We start from the raw sequence: 19,450 nt of genomic DNA, 5'->3' as shown, positions 1-19,450 counted from the left end.
TATTTCGTCCCCTCACCCACTCTTCTCTTTTCCCTTATTTGCACTCCAGATCCTAAACTGTGTGAACCCAGACAATGAAAACAGTCCAGAGATTCCAGTAAAGGTGCTGAACTGTGACACCATCACCCAAGTGAAGGAGAAGATACTGGATGCTGTTTACAAGAACATGCCCTATTCTCAGCGGCCTCGTGCTGTCGACATGGACCTCGGTAGGGCGCAAACACACACCCGAGCACAAATAAATACACAAACACACACAACGCTCACAGATGCAGCTGGCAGGTGTAAAGTCCTTCACACCCACAGATTAATGTATCAGTCAGAGAAAACCTAGCCATGTGTACAGATTATTGGTGCATTAGTGTGATAAAAGCTGTGTTCTAGCAGCCCAGCCAGGTAACCAGCTTCAGTGTACTGCTGCCAGGCTTTCTATCAAACTGACTGACAGTATGCGGCGCATCCCTCCGTCTGGCAGCTTTTACTGTTTGGTAGCGCCAATAAGACAAAGTAGATCGAGATAGAGAAGTGGGCTCGTCTTTGTGTGTGCGTGTTTGTGTTTATGACGTGGGTGTGTGAGTGGCCAACACAAGTAAGAGCTGGCAGAATGGCAAACCAGCGGCACTGCCATTTCCATCCCTTGCCTTCTCTCTGTCTCTCGTTTTCTCTTCATATGCATGAAGAGGAGAAAAAAAACACAGCTTGCTGCATACCATCCATCACTCCACAGTATCGCTCTCAGTGCATCTATTGCCTCCTTCTCAAAAATAATTGCATCTCTATAAGAGCGTCTTTTGTTCTTCAGCTTTATCTGGAGATTTGAGTGGAGGTTAGAGGGTGTGAGGAGTATGTTATGTCAAACAGGAATATCATATGGTCATCTGGCGGATGCACAAAGTCATAGAACTTAGTGAATGAGAAGCAATTTGATGATCGCTACCAGTATGAGGCCCACAGTGGCTATCCGCTTTCCACTTTTAGCATACTTATCATTTCATTACCCCACAATGACCTGTCAGCTGCTGCCCTCCCACAGTGCTTATAATCTCTACCTGTTACCCCTACCTCCTATTTTTTTCCTTTGAAAGGAGGTGATTTTCTCATTGCTCATTTTTTTTTCATCCTGTCTTGTCTGCTCTCCTCTTCTTCTTTTTTTTCTGACCCCGATGGGCCAACTGCTGCGTAAGTGACACAAGTACCAATTAAAGTGTGCAGCCTGCCTGAATATACATCTTGCAATTGTTCGTGTGTAATGTTTAATTAAGATGCGTGTCAATCCAAGTCTGTGAGAGGAGCGCACATGCCGAGAGCCGTACAAGAATACAGGCTACTTATATCTGCTCTTTTGTGTGTGAGTGTGTGTGTGGTTGTAGAGTGCTTTTATTCTAAGCAGGTTACATTTCACCAACTGGAAGGTGAGAGTTTGGTTTAGCCTCATAGGAATTCACAGTTGCCCTGCACGGGAGCCATCTCTGGAAACACTGCATAAACCAATATTATGTAACTTCACAGCATCCTCCACATATGGTTTTAAATTATGGCTCACTATGATGTATAATTTGCACTATGCGGTTGTTCATAATTCAGTATTTGTGTTTTTTGCGCTTTCAGAATGGCGCCAGGGACGAATGGCTCGTGTGGTGTTGCAAGATGAAGACATCACAACTAAGATTGAAAATGACTGGAAGAGACTCAACACTCTCATGCACTACCAGGTAAACACACACAAATGCTTTAGAGCAACATTCCTCCTAATCACTCTCAAACTTTGCTTTTTACATCTTAAAACACCCCCGTCTCATTTTAGTTCCTGATGTGGATTTTACCATTCAAATTGTGCCGCACACTTTGGCAAACTTTGATGTTTCCTGCTCTTGACTTTTAGGCAGCCAATTTTCCACCCCTCATTTGCATGCCCATGCCTGGTGTAATCCAAGTGACTCCGAATAGAGGACAATTACTGTACAGGTGGCAGGAGAGATGAACTCTCAGCATCTCAGTTGACACTTCTCCCCCCTCCCTGGAGAGATGAAGCTGCTCCAGTGGGGAGGAAAAGCAGCTCTCCTTCTTTCATTTTCCCTCTCTTTCTTTCCCCTCTCTCTGTCGTTCTCTGACTTCTATGCTGGCAACAATTAGTCCCGCTGTGACTGCCTGCTTCTGTCTCTTCAGTTCTGGAACCTCCTTTCACACCCCACAATTTGAGAGCCCATGGGCGAACCTGTTGCCCTCTGTTTAACAAAGAGAAACGGAGGCCGCTAAAGACGTGGCTTTCTGATAAGGAGAGTTCTGCATTTTTTTTCTGGGAAATTTAAGGCTTTTGACATCGTAAACAAAGAGGGGGGAACAAGACGGGGTTAGTGGAAGCCACAGATAAGATAATAAAAGAAGAACAAAAGGAATAAAGAAATAAACAGGCAATTCAGAACTATCTCCGCAGGTCATGAATCATGCATCCTAAGTCGGCTCTCATTAGCCAGTCAAGGGGGACAGTCTGTTTAAAGGCTGCATGGAGTTTGATTCTGGGTTACCTGCTTAAGAGCTGGGATGCAGCTTTGGCTGGATTTGAAAATTGGGACCATGGGGAAAGGAGACACATGTGCATCTAGAAGCAGAAAATGGCTACGAGGTGGTGAAGCTCAAGCCCTCGCAGTAGGGGGTCAATCTGAACTCTTGCCCCAGAAGAACAAGCAGAATAATTTAACAGATGTAGGAGTCATTAGAAGATGGGACACATCACAGTGTCCTTCACACAGGACTTGGCACCATGCACCTTCTTTCCCCTTTGTCTTTCCTTGCTTGTCGCCCTCCATTTTGTTCTCACCTTTATCTCCCCTTTGCCACGTTTTATTTATGTATTTATTTACTTACATATTTGCTTTGTGTACATTTTGCCCTTAGCCGTTTCCCTTTTCTATTTTTTCTAGTTCGCTAACAAGCAATAAGATCTCCTCTTCCCTTGATTTTTTTCCCCACTCACTTTTGTTCTGCCTTCCTCTCAAGCTCTGCCTACCTCTTGGTCACTGCAGTGCTTTCATCCTTGATAAAGCAGTTCAGTATGTTTGCTTCCACACCAAAAATGTGCCTGTGTTGTGGTTGTTGTTGTTTTTCAAGTTCTTTCTGTCACAGTTTGGTTGCCATCGTTAGCCAAGGGATGCAACAGGACACACAGCGACATGTGTGTGGCCATTTAACTTATTTACTCGCTCAATAGCAGTTCTGACTGCTGTTGATTATGGATGTAAGAACGTGCCTAGAATGGAAGGCCCAGTAGTGTACGCCATGTAGAGTGCAGGGCAACACAGCGTGGAAGGAGAGGAGGAGACGGGGCATTGCAACATTAGGCAGTCAGTGGTGGAAGGGATCAAAGTAGGATGGAACGACTTTGAAACTTCATTGCTGTTTTGATGAGCTGGCAATAGTCCCCTATGTATGAGTTTGTGTGTGTTTGTGTCACACATCATGGCACTGCACTGGCAGCTGTGACAACACATCTGGCTACATATGAAAAGAAGGAAGCTCAGCTCATTAGGCCCCAGACTGACGGGAAATGTTTGAAGAAAAAATGGGAAGAGGTAAGCAGGAAATAGTGAAAGGGGGTCTGAAATATGCAAAGTGAGTCTGAACATCAGCTCAAGTATTTGCTAATTCTCTCATAGTAGAGACACAGGGACTAGACAGAGGCATTAAAATTCATAGGGCTCACAGCAACCCAAGAAACCCCATTGGCTATTTACTCTGCCACATGGGAAATAATGGTTTACACAACCAGAATGTGGAATTGCACCCTCCCTGCTCTCCCCCTCATTTCCCAACCACTCTAAAATTAAAAACATAAATGTACACACTGAAAATGAGTTCAGACTCCTTGTTCATCACCTTTGGATTCATAGGGAGGGAACTCAAACCCCTTCTTCCAACCTTTCCAATATTTCTGTATTTTATTTTATTTTATTTACTCTTTCTTGCATGGTTTAAAAAGTATAGACGCACACTGTAACACTGTATATACAACAGTATATATTCTCATTTCACTTGGTTGTACTCATCCAAACTGAAGATGAAATATTATTGATTTTTTGGGTTTGAATTTGTTTTTTGTTTTTTGTTTTTTTTGGGGGGGGGGGTTGACTGATTGTTGATTTCAGTTTTGCTTTGCTACTTAATCTTCCTCGTTGTCAAAGACAAGCTCTTCTGGCACTTTCTTCTCATTCTCCATTCTCCTCCTCCTCCTCCACCCTCCCTTTTTGTCATTTTAAGACAAAGATGGGGGTGGGGGAGCTACTGGATAGTTAGTAAACAGAATTACAGAGTTACAGAATTACTGAGATCACTTGAAGGCAGCACTGACAATTCCTAAAGTGGGCATTATCGTGAGCTGTAGCCAGAGTTGTTTTTCCCCATGATTCAAATTGCAGACAGGCCAAGCATGTTGTTCCCAGTGCACGGTGCACTCAATTACTTTGATTATGTTTGACAACAAGGTTATTTAGTAGATGATATTATTCCACATCCAATTGTGGGGCAAATGCATAGACTGTTTTTTCCCCTTGAATATAGTGGACGTATTTTCCATACTGCTTCTTCCTAAAAATGCAAAATGCTAAAATAAGGGCGGTTCAAAAGTTTTTGTAGCCTGAGTGGTGACCTCTGTGTGTCCTCCTCCTCTGTGGTGAAGGAGTAGGAAGAGGAGAGACTGATAACCACACCAGTAGAGTCCGGTTACCCAGATTGCAGACTTGGGGCATTTAGGCTATTTTCAACAACCCCAGACACAACAGATACTGCTCATTTTTCTGTGTGTTCATTAATCTAATGCTGTGACTGTCAAGTTGGAATATAAAAGTTGGTTAGGAGGAAAACTATTGTCTATTTATAGCCGAAATATTTGTAAGAACTAATATCCCATTATAAAGTAATGGAAATTTGCATTAAAGTTTTTTTCCTGTTGCCATCCAAGAAAGAAATGTTTGCGTATAATAGCCCATTTCATATTTTTTCAGTTCTGACAACAAACATGCACAGATGATGTGTTTCCAAGCTAGTGGGCAGAGTCCGTAGGTGTGATAAGCATCATGATCTGAGGGCATCAGTCCAGACGAGATGGGATACCAAGGGGTAACAGGCTTGGACCAGAACAGTGGGTTTGTGTGGGGAGGGCTGAAGGGGGGAAAAGGGGAAAAAACATCTAGGATGACCACTCTCTGCTGTCTGGTCCACTCTGTACTGTCTAATGGAAGGTCTTATCACAGGCAGGGCCCACAGCCCTTATCACACCTGCCCACTATCGGCCCCACACTGGATTATCCCTGAAGGGCGAATCTGCACGCCTTCAATCATTTACTACTATCACAAGGACCCATCTCTGCTCTAGCCTCTATGTCAGCCATAAAAAGCAGAGAGAAAGAGAGAGAAATGGAGGGAGTGGAAGGAGGGGGTGCAGAGAAGCTATTTCATGCTCCCAGGAGAAAATGTATCACAGGAATAGCGGTGCAAACTTTACAGAAGTCCACGCTGTCAGTATATTAGAGTTGGTCCGTGGATTGTCAGCCAAGAGGTGGCTATAAAATGGAGAGGCCATAGAAATTAAGCTTAGGAAAGCAAAATGCACAAGAGGTGAAAAGGGAGAGAGACAGTTGAAGATGCTAGTCGCGAGTGGGGGTTAGGAAGCAGATTTTTCATTTCCCTTCAATAGGCCTTGGTGCCTGAGCTGCTTCTTTAAGAGGATTCTTCCAGACTTTATCCCCATTTTCGAGTGTCTGTTCAGTAGAGACCAGATGGCAACTCCAGCTAACAGCAGAGCTGAGATTAGTTTATGAAAGTGGAAATAACGGGTGAAGACATGAATGAGAGAAGGTGGCTTTCCAGAACGGGGAAAAGCACCATAAATGCCCATCCCAGTAACCAGTGGTTCATTTCCCAACGAGAGCCCAAAAGGGTCCATTCGTGCTAAAGAAAATGAAAAGCCTAATTTCCTGTTTTTCTATAGATTCTTTGAGGTATTCCTTTTGGAGCCTGGCATTTTCCTTTTGTTTATTTCTCCACTAGAGGCTCATCAGTTTTTCTTCACTGGGTTTGAAGCAGAAATCCCTCCTTAGGGTGAGCTGTAAATGCCAGCCAACAAGCTGTTTGTTGTTTTGGTTTTCAGAAAAGAACCACCGGTTTTGTTTGCTGTGTTTTGCATTTTCCAGACTAAATTCCTTTGCTGTAGCTGCACTAGTAGCACATAACTGTAACTAAACTGCCATTTTTTGACCCATTAATTATAATACTAGATTGATGAAAGATCTCTAAAAAGAGTTTTGAGGATGTCCTTTCAAATGTAAGTTATGTCAGGTTTTCTCAGGCTACCACACCACAGGGGTGGGGTGGTGGGGATAAACCCCAGTGTCTGTGTCTTATTCATGACACAACATCTTTTACACAGCCTTTTTTCTTCGTCTTTCTCTTTGACTCTGACTCGCTGCTCCTCTATTGCTATTATTATACCTGCGTACCCCATTTTTTTTTCTCCAGTGGTGTCAAGTGTACACAAGATGAGACATTCAGCATTCTAGTCTCTGTCTCTCTCCATCTGACACTCTCTTTTTCCATTTTCCTCTCTCTTTCTCTCAGCATCTTATCCCAGTTCCAAAGCTTACATCATGTTTCTAAGGTTTGTGAAGGGTGATGACAATGACAGTCATGTTGAGTACAGCCATCATGCAGTCACAGCACTCTGCTCTGCCGAAAAAAGCCACAGGGCTGTGGTAGAGAACAGCAGGGAGTGCAGATATGACAGGGAAGGATGTACGGGTTTGAGATGTGTTTTGCTCATGGGACTGTTCACTCAGTCCCCTACATTCCCATTTGTAGTCTTCTCTTTGGTATGAAACATTTGTGAGAACATGTGATACATAAATAAATTACACAGACGCGGTATGTGATGGTGGCCCACAAAACTCTCTGGAGAATGGGTTTTAAACAAGGAATAGTGGGACTTTATTTTAGGAATAGAGAGATATTTAACACATGTATGAACATGGAATGCTTCTTTTCTATTTAAAAGATTGATTTTTGTGAAATCTGTCTCATCACACAGGTGTCGGACCGCTGTGTGGTGGCTTTAGTGCCAAAGCAGACCTCATCATACAACATCCCTTCCTCAGCCAGCATATCGCGTACCTCCATCAGCAGATACGGTGAGTCACTAGACATGATTGCTATTTATATGCCTTTGTTTTGGCTGGCATTGATTGTATTGATTGATGTAGCATATATATTAGGTAATTACAGGTGGATTGTGAGGGTTAGCCATCAGTTAAATCCATGTTGATGTAGTGCTATTGCTGCTTTTGATAGATACATCAAAGTACTTTTATATTAGTTGTTTCAGGTTTCAGATAAGAACAAAGGGAAATCTTCTCTCCCCAAAGCAATGGTCTACTCTTTTTTTTCTCTTTAGAGAGGTTCTAGCTGCTTCCCCCCCCCCCTTCCAACTGTGTGAATGCTGCAGTTTGCCTCACAGTTCAGGCCCAACCTCTGTTGGATGGTATGGAAAGAACACTGAGAGAGAATGACAGAGAAAGCCATTGTTTAGTTTTGAGGCTATAATATTTTTTATAATGAAGATCCGTTCTCTGCGGGACATTTTGGGCTGCTATTTGCACACATACTTGTGCCCACGTGGGCATGCACACAGTACATGCAGTGCATATGCACGCAGGCGCTCAAATGCTTTAGATGTGCTTGTTGTTTGTGCTGCCGGGTGCCAACATTTGGTCCTATGCCAAACACACAGCAGCAGCACACAACTTGTGATTGCTAATTATTCTCTGTGAATGATACTTCACACAAACAGAAAAAGATAAGTGAGCATAGCCAATTATCAGGATCGGCGCTAGGTGAACGCTGCCTTTAAACTATCTAACTCAGAAAAAGAGCTAACAGCGTCCTTATCTTTCCAACCAATTATGCTTATTTACAAATGTTAACAGTGGACACCTATGGACACTCCAAAATGGGCCATTATCTTCAGTTTATGTGCTGTGAAAAATAAAGTGTAACGATATTTTCAATGATGACCTTTAGAAGATTGCAGCGTACTGAGTCATCACTTTCTTTTGAACAAAACACTGTAAAGGTTGTTGGGAGAGATGGCAAGATGATGGATGACCAAACTAATGTAAAAAAAAAAAAAAAAAAAAGAGTACAACTACAAAAGGAAAGTCACTTTCTCTGCATTATGTAGGTTGTTTCTTGTCAAGCTTAATTTGTTCTCTTTGGAGTTTTATACCCATATATTCTATTCAGGCATTGGAGCTGGTTGTGCACGGCATAAAGAGCAAAGCCTCTGCTGGCATGATCCTGGCTCTCATCAATCATGGGTTGGCACAGCGGGCACAGCTGCACCTCGACACCTGCTGATCGATTCATACCAATTTCACGTTCGGTGCTTAGCATCTTGACTCAATTTACACCCCCAGAACCCCCTATTAGCTTTAAAATCAGCTTGAACACACTCCCCTACTGACTGGCTCTGTCCGGGAGCTGCGAATTGCAGCCAAACAGGAAAGGGTTGCAGGTCACTGCTTAGTGTTTCAGGGAGTTAGGAAAAGACTGCGGTGCAGGCAGAAGAATAGCCCTGCCCACAAAAAAGTAGAATAGCAAAAGAAAAAAAAAAAACAGTGACTGGATTAGGATGGGATTTGGGTCCTCAATCCACCCTGCACACCAGTGCATACATCATCCCTTAGTGTCCCTAGTGCCCATTCCAGAGCTGCAGTTTGGTCTTATTTGAAAGGTATGTGGTTTTATTGGCAGCAAAAGCTTAGTTGTTCAGCTCGGCATTTGAAGACATGTGAGAGAAATCCTCATTGGGATGCTCAGATCCTGAATCTCTAGAGAGCCACCTGCCATGATGACAACTAATTAAGGAAAGTGAAAGCAGTATCATTCTGAGAGAATGAAAAGGAGAGGTACACAAAGGTAGGGATGTATGGATGAAGGATGGTGACTACAGTGCTTAACAAGTTGCTGTAGGAATCTTTTGATGTATTGATTAGAGGATGACAGGGACATTTGGCATTGGCACAATGTGGCGAGGAAGAACCAATTATGAGTGCTTTAAGTGGAACTCGGCACAACAGTGTCTCAGTCGGTGAGACGGGGATTATATAAGAGACAGAGAATGAATAAGATGAAAAGCAAATACTCATCAGATAAATAATGGCATACAGAGAGAAGAAAAAGTAGAGTCAATAAGCAGAGTAATACATATTTAGTATTTTTAGTCCTGCACAATAATAATTTGGTTTTGCATGTGAAGGACGGAGGTCAAAGTCTTGTTTTCATCCATTTTCTGTGTCATTTAAGATTCAAGTCTCAAGATGGCTATTACTAATCCGTGCAATGCTAGACACCACAACTCCTCCTCCCTTTCATTACTCTGTTGTTCTTAGAAATTATCCATTATTGCAATTTCCTTTATAGCATGGCTTAGAGGAGGAGGAGCGCAGAGGATTCGGCTGTGTAATGAGTTACAAAGCAGAGATGGAAATGAGAAAGGGGGCTGTGTATGTGTGTTCTTGTGTGGGTTTGTTTGTGGGTGTTCTATGTACAGTAGGTGTGAGTGCATGCTAAATTTACATGATGATGCTACACCTAAGGGAAGCTTTTTTTAATCTCAGTCATTTAGGCTTGCTAATAATTCTCTATCGCTTTTTTTTTTTTTTTCCCCCTCTCCTTTTTTCTTTCCTGTCCTGGACAGACTCTTCATTCCGCTACACTGGGAGTCCAGACAGCCTCCGATCACGTGCTCCCATGATTACCCCCGATCTAGAAAGTGGTGTAAAGGTTTGGCATCTGGTGAAAAACCACGAGCATGGAGATCAGAAGGAAGGAGATCGTGGCAGCAAGATGGTCTCTGAGATTTATCTGACCCGACTGCTAGCTACCAAGGTACGTCAGTATTCTCTCATACATTTCTGTGGCCACAGAAAAGTTTGTCACTTTTTATGATAATGCTGCGTTCACAGTGGCTTTTTCTTCTGTTATAATCGTTGTTTCTTGTTGCTCATGCATTGTTAATCTCTTTACTCTCGTTCTTCTACTAGGGTACACTACAAAAATTTGTTGATGACTTGTTTGAGACGTTGTTCAGTACAGTCCACCGAGGGAGCACCCTTCCCCTGGCCATCAAATACATGTTTGACTTCCTGGATGAGCAGGCAGACAAACACGGCATTCACGACACAGACGTACGTCACACATGGAAAAGCAATTGGTAAGGGGTTTTCTACTAAAGACAGTAAAAGTAAGATTGCATGTGACTATCTATTAACGCCTTTCTGTATTTCCCTTATTTTTATTTCTGTCTGCCAGCCTTCCTTTGCGTTTCTGGGTAAACGTGATCAAGAACCCGCAGTTTGTCTTTGACATCCATAAGAGCAGCATCACGGACGCCTGTCTGTCTGTAGTAGCGCAAACCTTCATGGATTCTTGCTCCACCTCAGAGCACCGCCTGGGCAAAGACTCTCCATCAAATAAGCTGCTCTATGCTAAAGATATCCCCAATTACAAGAGCTGGGTAGAGAGGTAAGGGCCGTTGCATTCACTTAATACACCATGGTAACACCCCCCACATCCTTTTTTTTTTTTTTTTTTTTTTTCTGTATCCTCATACAATGAGAGTTGGATCTTTGGGGAAACTGATTCATAATGCTCTTTTTTTTTTTTTTCATGTATTCATTTCTCAGCCAGATTCAGTAAAAGCTTTGTCAGTGACTGTTAGCAGGCATTCATTGTTAGTGAAAGTGATATAATGGATCCAAATTTGAAATACTGTATAAAAGAATTTAAGCCTCAGTTGAACTATCGCATTGACTCAGCGAGTCTGTGACGTTGCCCCTCGTCTGTATCCCCAGGTACTATGCCGACATCAACCGGCTGCCAGCCATTAGTGACCAGGACATGAATGCCTATTTGGCAGAACAAGCCAGACTCCACTCCACAGAGTTCAACATGCTCAGCGCTCTCAACGAAATCTATTATTACGTCAGCAAATACAGTGAAGAGGTAAGCGATATTAGTGGTCTCAAACCTGTCATTCAGATGCATTGTGTGTCTGGCATTGTGCTCCTTTTTTTTTTTCTTGTTTTAGGTGTTTGTTTTTCTTGTTTTGATTACACTTATTTTGCATAACAACTGAAGAGCAGCCAGTGGTTCAGCAGTGAATAGCACCTCTATCTGTAATATGCAGGCATTTGTGTGAGAATAACAGAAGGAATGTAAAGGGATGTGTGTTTGATTGCAGACAATAAAAAAGCACAAATAATGAATAACGTACTTATCAATTCCAGCTAGTTATGACTATTTTGGCATTTTAGAAAGAGGGATGAGGAATGTGGGTATTTGCTAATTAAAGTACCTCTGTCCTAGTGAAACACTGCCCATATTAACAACATATTCCTCAACCTGCTCTACTGTCTCTAATTTTCACTCTCTTTTGTAACATGTCAAACTGCATGTGTTGCGTAAATTCCTGAAAATAAGCTTTATACAATATGATCTATTATACTGGCGTGTTTCTCAGGTGAGGTTGAATCTCAGTCTTGTTAAACTTTTGTTACTCCGTGATAAATCCTTCCTATGAACTACATACTGAGCTCGTTCATTTACAGAATTTACCTTGAGGGCAGTCCCAGGCACTGATTGCGTAATGAGCTGCCGCCTTACTCAATCAGCCGCTAATTACTGGCAGATTGTGAGCGTAATTTGAACGAGAGGCGTGCCACAAATTTGCCCCGCACTTTAATGTTCTTATATTTTGCCCTTGGTGCTTCCAGACTATTCATAACTGGAAAAGGTTGGCGAGGTCAGCTAAGAGTCTTCAGTAGACTTCCCCAAAGCCCAGAGGTCTAGCGAGACCTGGGCTTAACAAGGCAGCACGCTTGATCTGTAGAGAAGAAAGTGAATGTCTACAAGCTCTCAGCATGTTGCTCTGTCCTTTTGCTGGTGCCGAGTTAGAGTAGACAATCTGTCATATAGGGTTCTCATGAGCAGAATCATGGGCAATACACACACATCCTCTCAGATTGCAGGAAGCATAAAAAAGGAGGGAAGACGATGAGAAAGAAAGAGAGAGCATTTATAGAGACATTCGGCTTCTAATGTCAGCACATCCTCTGGGAAGCTTTAACTTGACCTTTATGTTGGACCATAGTACCTCTCTCTTTTTCTCTTATTCTCTACCTCCTCCCTGTGCATTCCTTCTCTTTTTACCCATTATCCAGTCAGCTTCCCCTTTGCTCGCCATAAATCTCATATGCTCGCTTTTGCTGCAGTTGCCATTGTCTGATTCACACATGCACAGGGACGCAAACGCACTCACTTCGCACACATACGTGCACCATCGTTCCTGCAGTATCTAGCAGAGTGCAGTGCATAAAAACCTCATCTAGCACCATTAACAGTTGTTCATTCTTACTCAGCCCTTCACAAAGGTTGTGTGTCAGACTAACCAGACCAGAGCTTCAGCTTGCTTAAATGGATTTGGGAGTTTGCAGTGGGAGCTACACCTGCGTACAGAGCTGCAGATTAATTATAGATTGCTGTCGGGCCCAAAGTGGAGGAGGAAACGTTCTGTTACGTAGCTGCCAGCCTTTAAGAGCACTTACGCAGATGAGTGGATGATGGTAGGTGGGTAAGTCAGACTCTGTGTTATGCATCTGGACAGGCAGCAAATAAAGGTTTGCCATGGTATGCTAAAAAAAGGGAAAAAAAGCAGTTCTTGATATGATTTCCAAGTCAAATTTACAGAAAAGGTTAATAAGCCAATCAAAAAGAAGCTCTTGCTACGATAATTACATTCTTTGGACATTGAGAAAATATTTTTAAATAACACAGTGTCTAAAATACCAGATATTTTGGTGTATTTTAGAACAAAATAACTCATTGAGCCTGCATATAAAACCAAAGACGATAAATGAGTGAGCTGAAATGACACTCGACAGGGATAAATGGTACATTGAAGATGACACTTTTTTTTTTTTGTTGCGTTTTTCATTTTTTTATTCATCCCTTACCTCAGAACTTTTTAAAATGCATATTGCATAAGATGGGTCGATGAATTATTTTGTTTAAAATATTAATAATTAAGTAAAGCACAGCATTCAAGTGTAGCCAAGAGTAGCAAATAGATGCACAGTGCCACCAGAAAGCATGTATTCAAATGGCTGCAGCATCTGGATACAGAGATTCATATCAAAGGTAATGCATATGAAGGGCTCTCGCTATGTATTTTGGCATCACTCTTACACAGATTTATTATGACAAGGCTGACACTAGATGAGAGAATGAAAAGGAGAGCCTGTCTGAATGTCTTTTGAACCCAACTTGACAAATGCCAAATTTAAAAGATGGGGCTCAGAAGATAAAACGCGAAAGACTCGTGCACAAATATTTCTCGAAGCTGTCAAAGTCAAAGGGAGTGATGGAATTATTATATTTTTCTTTTATCTGATGTCCATATAGAAATCTGGGAAAAGAAAAGGAAAAGAAATTTAAAAAGCGCATTGGTATTATTTTCTTTTAAATGTAACTAGATCTGAATCTGTGAACAAATCCTAACAAGCAAGTGTTTCACAGTATATTTTTATTGATTATGTTTTTTGGGCGGGGTTTGTCATGCACAGATCACAGCAGCCCTGGATCAGGATGAACAGGCAAGGAAGCAGAGGTTGGCCTACAAAGTGGAGCAGCTCATCTCTGCCATGTCCTTTGAAAGCTGAGAGTGACTACTACTGAGAGAAAGTGAGAGAGAGAGAGGACCACAGTCTTTACGTGACCTACCAAAAAAGGTCTTGCATTACTTACCTCTCATGATGGGAGCTGAAACCATGAACCAGACCTGGGACCTCTGTATCTACAGCTGGACAAACATACAATTGCTTGAGTTTGTAATTCTCCCACCTCCTTCCATGACGGTGCCAACGCAGGGCCCGAAGACTGAAACGGAGGCCTCCCTGCAACTGGAGCTTTTGGCATGAGAGACTATACCAGAGAAGGGAACCACATGGCTTGTATTTATTTTTTTCCTTTAATTTTCCACAAAGGACATCTTCTCTGTTTGACAGGGAATTGTATGTTCCGTGAGTGTGTGCGTGCATAAAAGTGTGGGTGTGCATGAGTGTGTGTTTGTGTCATACTGAGGAAGACTCCTACAAGAAATGGAGAAACAGATTTATTCTCTACCAACTCGTGGCTAAGTGTGAGGCGGAGAGAAAAAAGGCGAGAAGTAGAAGAGCAGATCTCATGTTGGACAGCTGAGATTGCATTCAGAGTTCTCAGATTTTATTTTTGTACTTTGTACATTTGAATATTATCAGTTGCGGTTCCAAAATATCCACCTCGGATCCCAAAAGTGTTGCTATGTAAAGATGCAAAGCGCGTAACACCACTTTAGATTAGCGTGATAATAAAACGGGCCATGACTCGTGTCTTCTCTCACTCCTCTCTTTGGACTGAAGCTTCACGCAACATGGACAAAGCCTCTGGTCTTTATTTAATCAGATATGTATAGGAAATCATAAAACATGTGGCCATCACATAAAAGTTAACAGAACTCCACGTGTGGTGGTCATCACAAGTTAAGCCAGCATGCTTGCACCTAAACTGAAGATGATGAAATCTGTCGTGTAATTAGGAGGTGACCTCAGATAAGGATCACTCTGGTATCAAAGGCTCTTTACAGCAGTTAGCTCATCTGTGTATGTACCAGTTGATACTTGCCAATCATTGTATGTGAATGTACAAATTTTTGTTTTTTCATTTTGTATCTTTGTCTGTCTGTTTTAAGTTTTACTACAAAAATTGGCTCATTTGAATTGAGCTTCATAGATATTTCCTGTAGCTTGTTGTGTGAAGAACTCAATTTTGTTCATCCCGGCCCTGTTCCATCCAACTGCTTCTTTTGGCCTAAATTGCTTTCCTTCTAAAGAAGAGTGTGCATCGTTATAGTGTCTGTTAATGCTGTAAAGCCTGTGGCGTAGGCTGCAGTATCCAGAGGTACAGTGGCAGTTTGAAAAGAGCAGGTAAAAGCAGCTGGTTTCTGTGCTCACATTTTATGTCCACTTTTTTTATCTTTTCGGGACCTCGATCAACCTTTTGTGTAATTTGCATGCATGGTGTCACACATCAAAAGTGTTTGAGGGTCCGTCTTTTATTTTTCTCAAGTGCCAGTGAGTCACACTTTAGTTGGCCAGTTGAAATGTTAGCTGATGGAAGATCTTACCTAACCACCACATGTCTTCGCACAGATAATAAGAAGTCTGCGTGGGCCTAGTTTGACAAAGTGCCAAAAGATCCCGGTGTTTCAAGTAGTTCACAAATGTATCACAATCGGTTTATGCTTTACAGAGGAAGCAACACTCGCATATTTGAGTGTATATTCAGTTAAAACAGAAGACTTAAAAACTGGAATGGTGAGTTTTCAAACTCACTAAAGGTACGAAACATAAGCGGGGGGGGAGAGAGAACTGAGAATAAGAAGAAAAACAGAGTTAAAGTGTGTTTTGTGTCATGTGATGCATCTCCTGACTTGAACCAAACATTAACAAGCTTAGAAGCTTATGTAACTCTCCAGACTTTAGCTGGATGACAACAAACTGTAGATTTCATCCTCTGGATAGGTTATTTCATTTCTTCCAAAATATATATTTGCTTGTTGTTTACATCAAGTACTTGAAAAAAAGGTAGTAGTAAAGAGTTGTACAGTGTACTGCAATTGTGTGTGTTGAGAGCATGATAAAGGTGGGTGAAAGGTGCTTCTTTTCTCTGTGGCCTTAGATACCCACCTGCTTAGTGTTCCCATACCTATTACTTCTCATCTAGGGCACCGTCCTTTCAGTGCTTCAGAGCCCTTTAGGGTTGTTTTCTCTCTCTTCTCTTTTTTTCTTTCTTCTTTTTTTTTGTACTGTTACCTGGCCCTGACACTCGGCTGAGAACTGTCTTAGTGAGATGCAGTAAAAGGAAAGGTGAAGAGGCTGTGGCCTTGCTAAGGTAGACGTTGCCTCGTGCAGTACTCGGCATCCTGAGCTGTTTGAAGAGAAGTCTTGAGAAATGAGGAGCAATGGAGAGGTAGAAAGAGTGAAAACCCCTTTAGCTCTAGTTTCCTACTCCAGCTTTGAAGCTTCTCTTTGATCTGAGTCAGTTGTGTTCACAGTGTGATCAGGAGATGTAAAGAAAAAAAAAACATCAAACTAACAGGAGAGGAGAAATGCAGGCTGAGGTGACGACTGAGTGCTATGACTGTACCCGACCAGTAGGGGCAGAACTACGAAAGACCATTTCATCTGTTTATTCATCTGAAAAAGCAGCTTCTTACAAAAGTGCTTTGCCAACACAAAAGAGAAGATATTAGATAACTTATAACATAACTGCCTTAGCCAAGTTTGATTCTTAAACTTTCTTAAGTTTTTTGGTTTCTTTTTCTTTGCGGTGAACATGACATTAATTCGAAAACTTTGTATGTTGTTTGCAATAACTTATTTCACAAAGTACGAGAACTGATCTTTTAGTAATGAAATCTGTTCATGATCATAAGATCATATTCTTGAACTTGGGAGATCCATAATGTTTAAATTGTAATGCCCAGATCTAGTAACTATTGATAATGTTAAAGTTTTGCCATAAGTTATTTAGTTTTTTCTGTGTTTTGTGAACGCAATACACTTCTGTACCTTCTTGCTACTTAATCCTCTGCTCAACATCTACAGGTACACAATTACACACACAGTACAGACTCAAAGCAGAAATCTTCTTCCTTTTGATTAAGGTGTCTTCCCAATTTCAGCGAATAGAATTGTATCCTCCTCATACCTCACATTGCTTTTATGTAAGTAATGCTTTTTATCATTTTAACAGGACCTAAATGCCTTTTCCTTCTCCAAGGAATAAAATGTATGTTTATTACAGTCCTTCCAACTCTTAGATGAGCTCGCCCTATACAGAATAGTGATGAACAAAATCAGGCACACAAGTTGGTGAAGAATGGCTTTGATTGTTTTTTTTATTTTGTCTTTGTGTGTGATTTTTTTGCATGCATTACAATTTATGTTTTAGACATGCCTGGTATTCCATATCGATCTGCACCATCGTCAGCCTAATGGCAATTCTTCCATTTGCAAATGTCTTAAATCACAGCTGAATGCACCTTTTTTTTGTGAAAGAGATTTTTTTGTTACTAAATAATAGCTTGTTTCCATGCTGTATGCTCATTTCTAGAAACCTTTTTAATTCAGTTTGAACTGAGAAGAAAAGAAGTTTGTTTACTCTTTCTGCAGTGCAGAATCCCATTTGACTGCCAGTTGTGTGATATGGAGAGATGCTCATGAACACAACCTCTTTTCAGATGAAGTTGATTACTAATTGAAGATGCTTTGTGCTCTTTTTGGCTCCTGGTGAAGTGTGCTGCCGAAGAGATGGTGTCGTGGTTTCGACTGGCGCATGCCATTCCTTATACAAAACAAAGAATTAAATTAGCATTTCTTGTGTTTGCTTTTTGGCATCAGACAGGAACTGAAAAATCCAGATCAGTGTATTGCTCACCACGTATTAAATGAGTATCCTTCCATTATAAACACATTGTAAACAAACCCTTTGTAGACACTGGAGTTCTGTAAAATAGTAATTACTGGCGATGATGATGATTATAATAATAATGGCTGTCTGTTCTTGTTTTATAAAAGTGTTGTGAAAAATTGTAAGAAACTTAAAATATTTAAAAAGGTTGTTCTCTTGTTTTTTTATTTGCTTTGATTTTGTTATGATAATATATTATTGTGTACCTAATGTAAATATGAAGCACACCTATTTTGCAAGCCAAGGATTCACTTTGTACTGTTGTTATATATAAATAAACTTTGCTGGTTAAAAATTGCGTAGAACCAAAATCAGTTATCACGTTATTGTCTTTGTTTTAAGCCAATGGAAAGAGAGACGACTTGCAGCTGGTTCTGAAGCGAGTCCTCAGGTGTTTTGTATCTCCGAAGGCAGCGGTTGCCCCCCTCCTTCTTCTCCCCAAGAGCTACAGTTCCAACAGAGCTTAAAGTTCGCCAGTACTGTGCCGGAGGGCCGTTTTCGATTCATAAATGTATAATTATATTTCTAGGGAAGTATTCTCACTCATTTTTCTAACTGTTGCACAGCAAGAACAGTGCTGCATCGGTTTCTACACGGCTATAGGAAGCTTGTATTTTGTTTTCCCCAAATAGACATGCATTATTATCATAGTAAGCATTTGTTTACATAGTGGCTCAAAAATGTATGCAACTATTTGGTTTTGGGGTGCAACGATACACAAAAGTCACGGTTCGATATTTTTTTGATACAAAAAAAAAAAATTCATGCCTTTTCACGGCACATTCCGCAACACATCTCTGTGCGTTCATCATTTGTTTGAAGCCAGCTCACCTCCTGCAACTACTTTTCCGAGAATACGTGCTTCTTTTGTGGTTCGGATTCCTGACATTTCTTTGGAGGTGGAGGAACATCACAGTAATTGCTTAAAGGAGCTTGCTTCTTCAACATCTTTAAGAGTTCTAAACAAATGTCTGTCCTCCTCCTGAAAATCTTATGTACGCAAACACGCGTTGCAACTTCTTATCTTGTGCGCGTTTTTTATTTTGACAGCGAATGCGCACCTGCGGACCACTTATGTGCAGCCCTGGTTATTTAGCTCGTCATATTGCAGCCACAGAAATTCTTTTGTCCATGAAACCATAAAGCTGCACTTTCTTTTTGCCTTATAGTCTGATTTGTCATAACTTTTCCGTTTTGTGGTAAGCTTTACTTTGGCTGTCACTTCTTCACCCTGACCTGTCTTATTTGGCTGAGCAAAACTAAAATATATATCCTGCTGCTTTTACACACGCACTCACATAACGCTCAGCGATTCTCTGCGCGATCAACCTCTCACATGTTTAAGCTGCGGGAGATTTCACTTGTCATGTTTGCATAGTAAGCTAACGATTGATAAGACGATGTCAGAGGAATTGGTGCGCAAATTATCATCACTCACCAATCAGTGCTGTCGCTCTCTATACACAGTTCGCGCGATTGCAAAGTGAAAGCAAAAAACAAGCACAAATTCAAACGCGATTTCAATATGTCACATATTGATGGTAAATGGTAAATGGCCTGCATTTGTATAGCGCTTTAATTGACAGTGGCTCACCGATGCCAATGACATAATTACCCAGCTACATTTCCGAAAGAATGCAAAAGCATTGACATATATTTTTCCTTCCTACGATAGGCCGATGGGCAGGGCAGAGATAGATTTTGGTAGCCCGACTGGAAAAATCGCTAGCCCCGGGACGTCGGGCTAGCGATTTTGCGAGCCCTGTATCTGATTGAGGAATCACTCATCTTTGGAAAAGAGAGTTTATTACAGAGAAATGGCTCTTTCCAAAATAAA

At 41.4% G+C, this 19,450-nt stretch overlaps 1 protein-coding gene across 4 annotated transcripts in view; it reads left to right on the top strand.

Annotated features, from left to right (window-relative positions):
* plxna2 (plexin A2) overlaps nucleotides 1-16,225 on the top strand; it is a 159,480-nt gene extending 143,255 nt beyond the window's left edge. For all 4 annotated transcript variants that reach the window (XM_040038137.1, XM_040038135.1, XM_040038136.1 and 1 more), the window contains 8 exons: nucleotides 50-209; nucleotides 1,609-1,712; nucleotides 7,076-7,175; nucleotides 9,743-9,933; nucleotides 10,089-10,258; nucleotides 10,357-10,569; nucleotides 10,899-11,049; nucleotides 13,668-16,225. In XM_040038137.1, coding sequence (XP_039894071.1) covers nucleotides 50-209; nucleotides 1,609-1,712; nucleotides 7,076-7,175; nucleotides 9,743-9,933; nucleotides 10,089-10,258; nucleotides 10,357-10,569; nucleotides 10,899-11,049; nucleotides 13,668-13,763 — 1,185 coding nt within the window. In that variant the 3' untranslated portion in view covers nucleotides 13,764-16,225. The remainder of the gene's footprint in view (nucleotides 1-49; nucleotides 210-1,608; nucleotides 1,713-7,075; nucleotides 7,176-9,742; nucleotides 9,934-10,088; nucleotides 10,259-10,356; nucleotides 10,570-10,898; nucleotides 11,050-13,667) is intronic.
* Nucleotides 16,226-19,450: the final 3,225 nt, after the last annotated feature.

This window comes from Simochromis diagramma, unplaced genomic scaffold (genome assembly GCF_900408965.1).
Source record: "Simochromis diagramma unplaced genomic scaffold, fSimDia1.1 OVJJ01000061.1, whole genome shotgun sequence".
Lineage (NCBI taxonomy): Eukaryota > Metazoa > Chordata > Actinopteri > Cichliformes > Cichlidae > Simochromis > Simochromis diagramma.
Note: the sequence above shows the minus strand (reverse complement) of the source record. Positions and strands in the feature narration are given on the sequence as shown.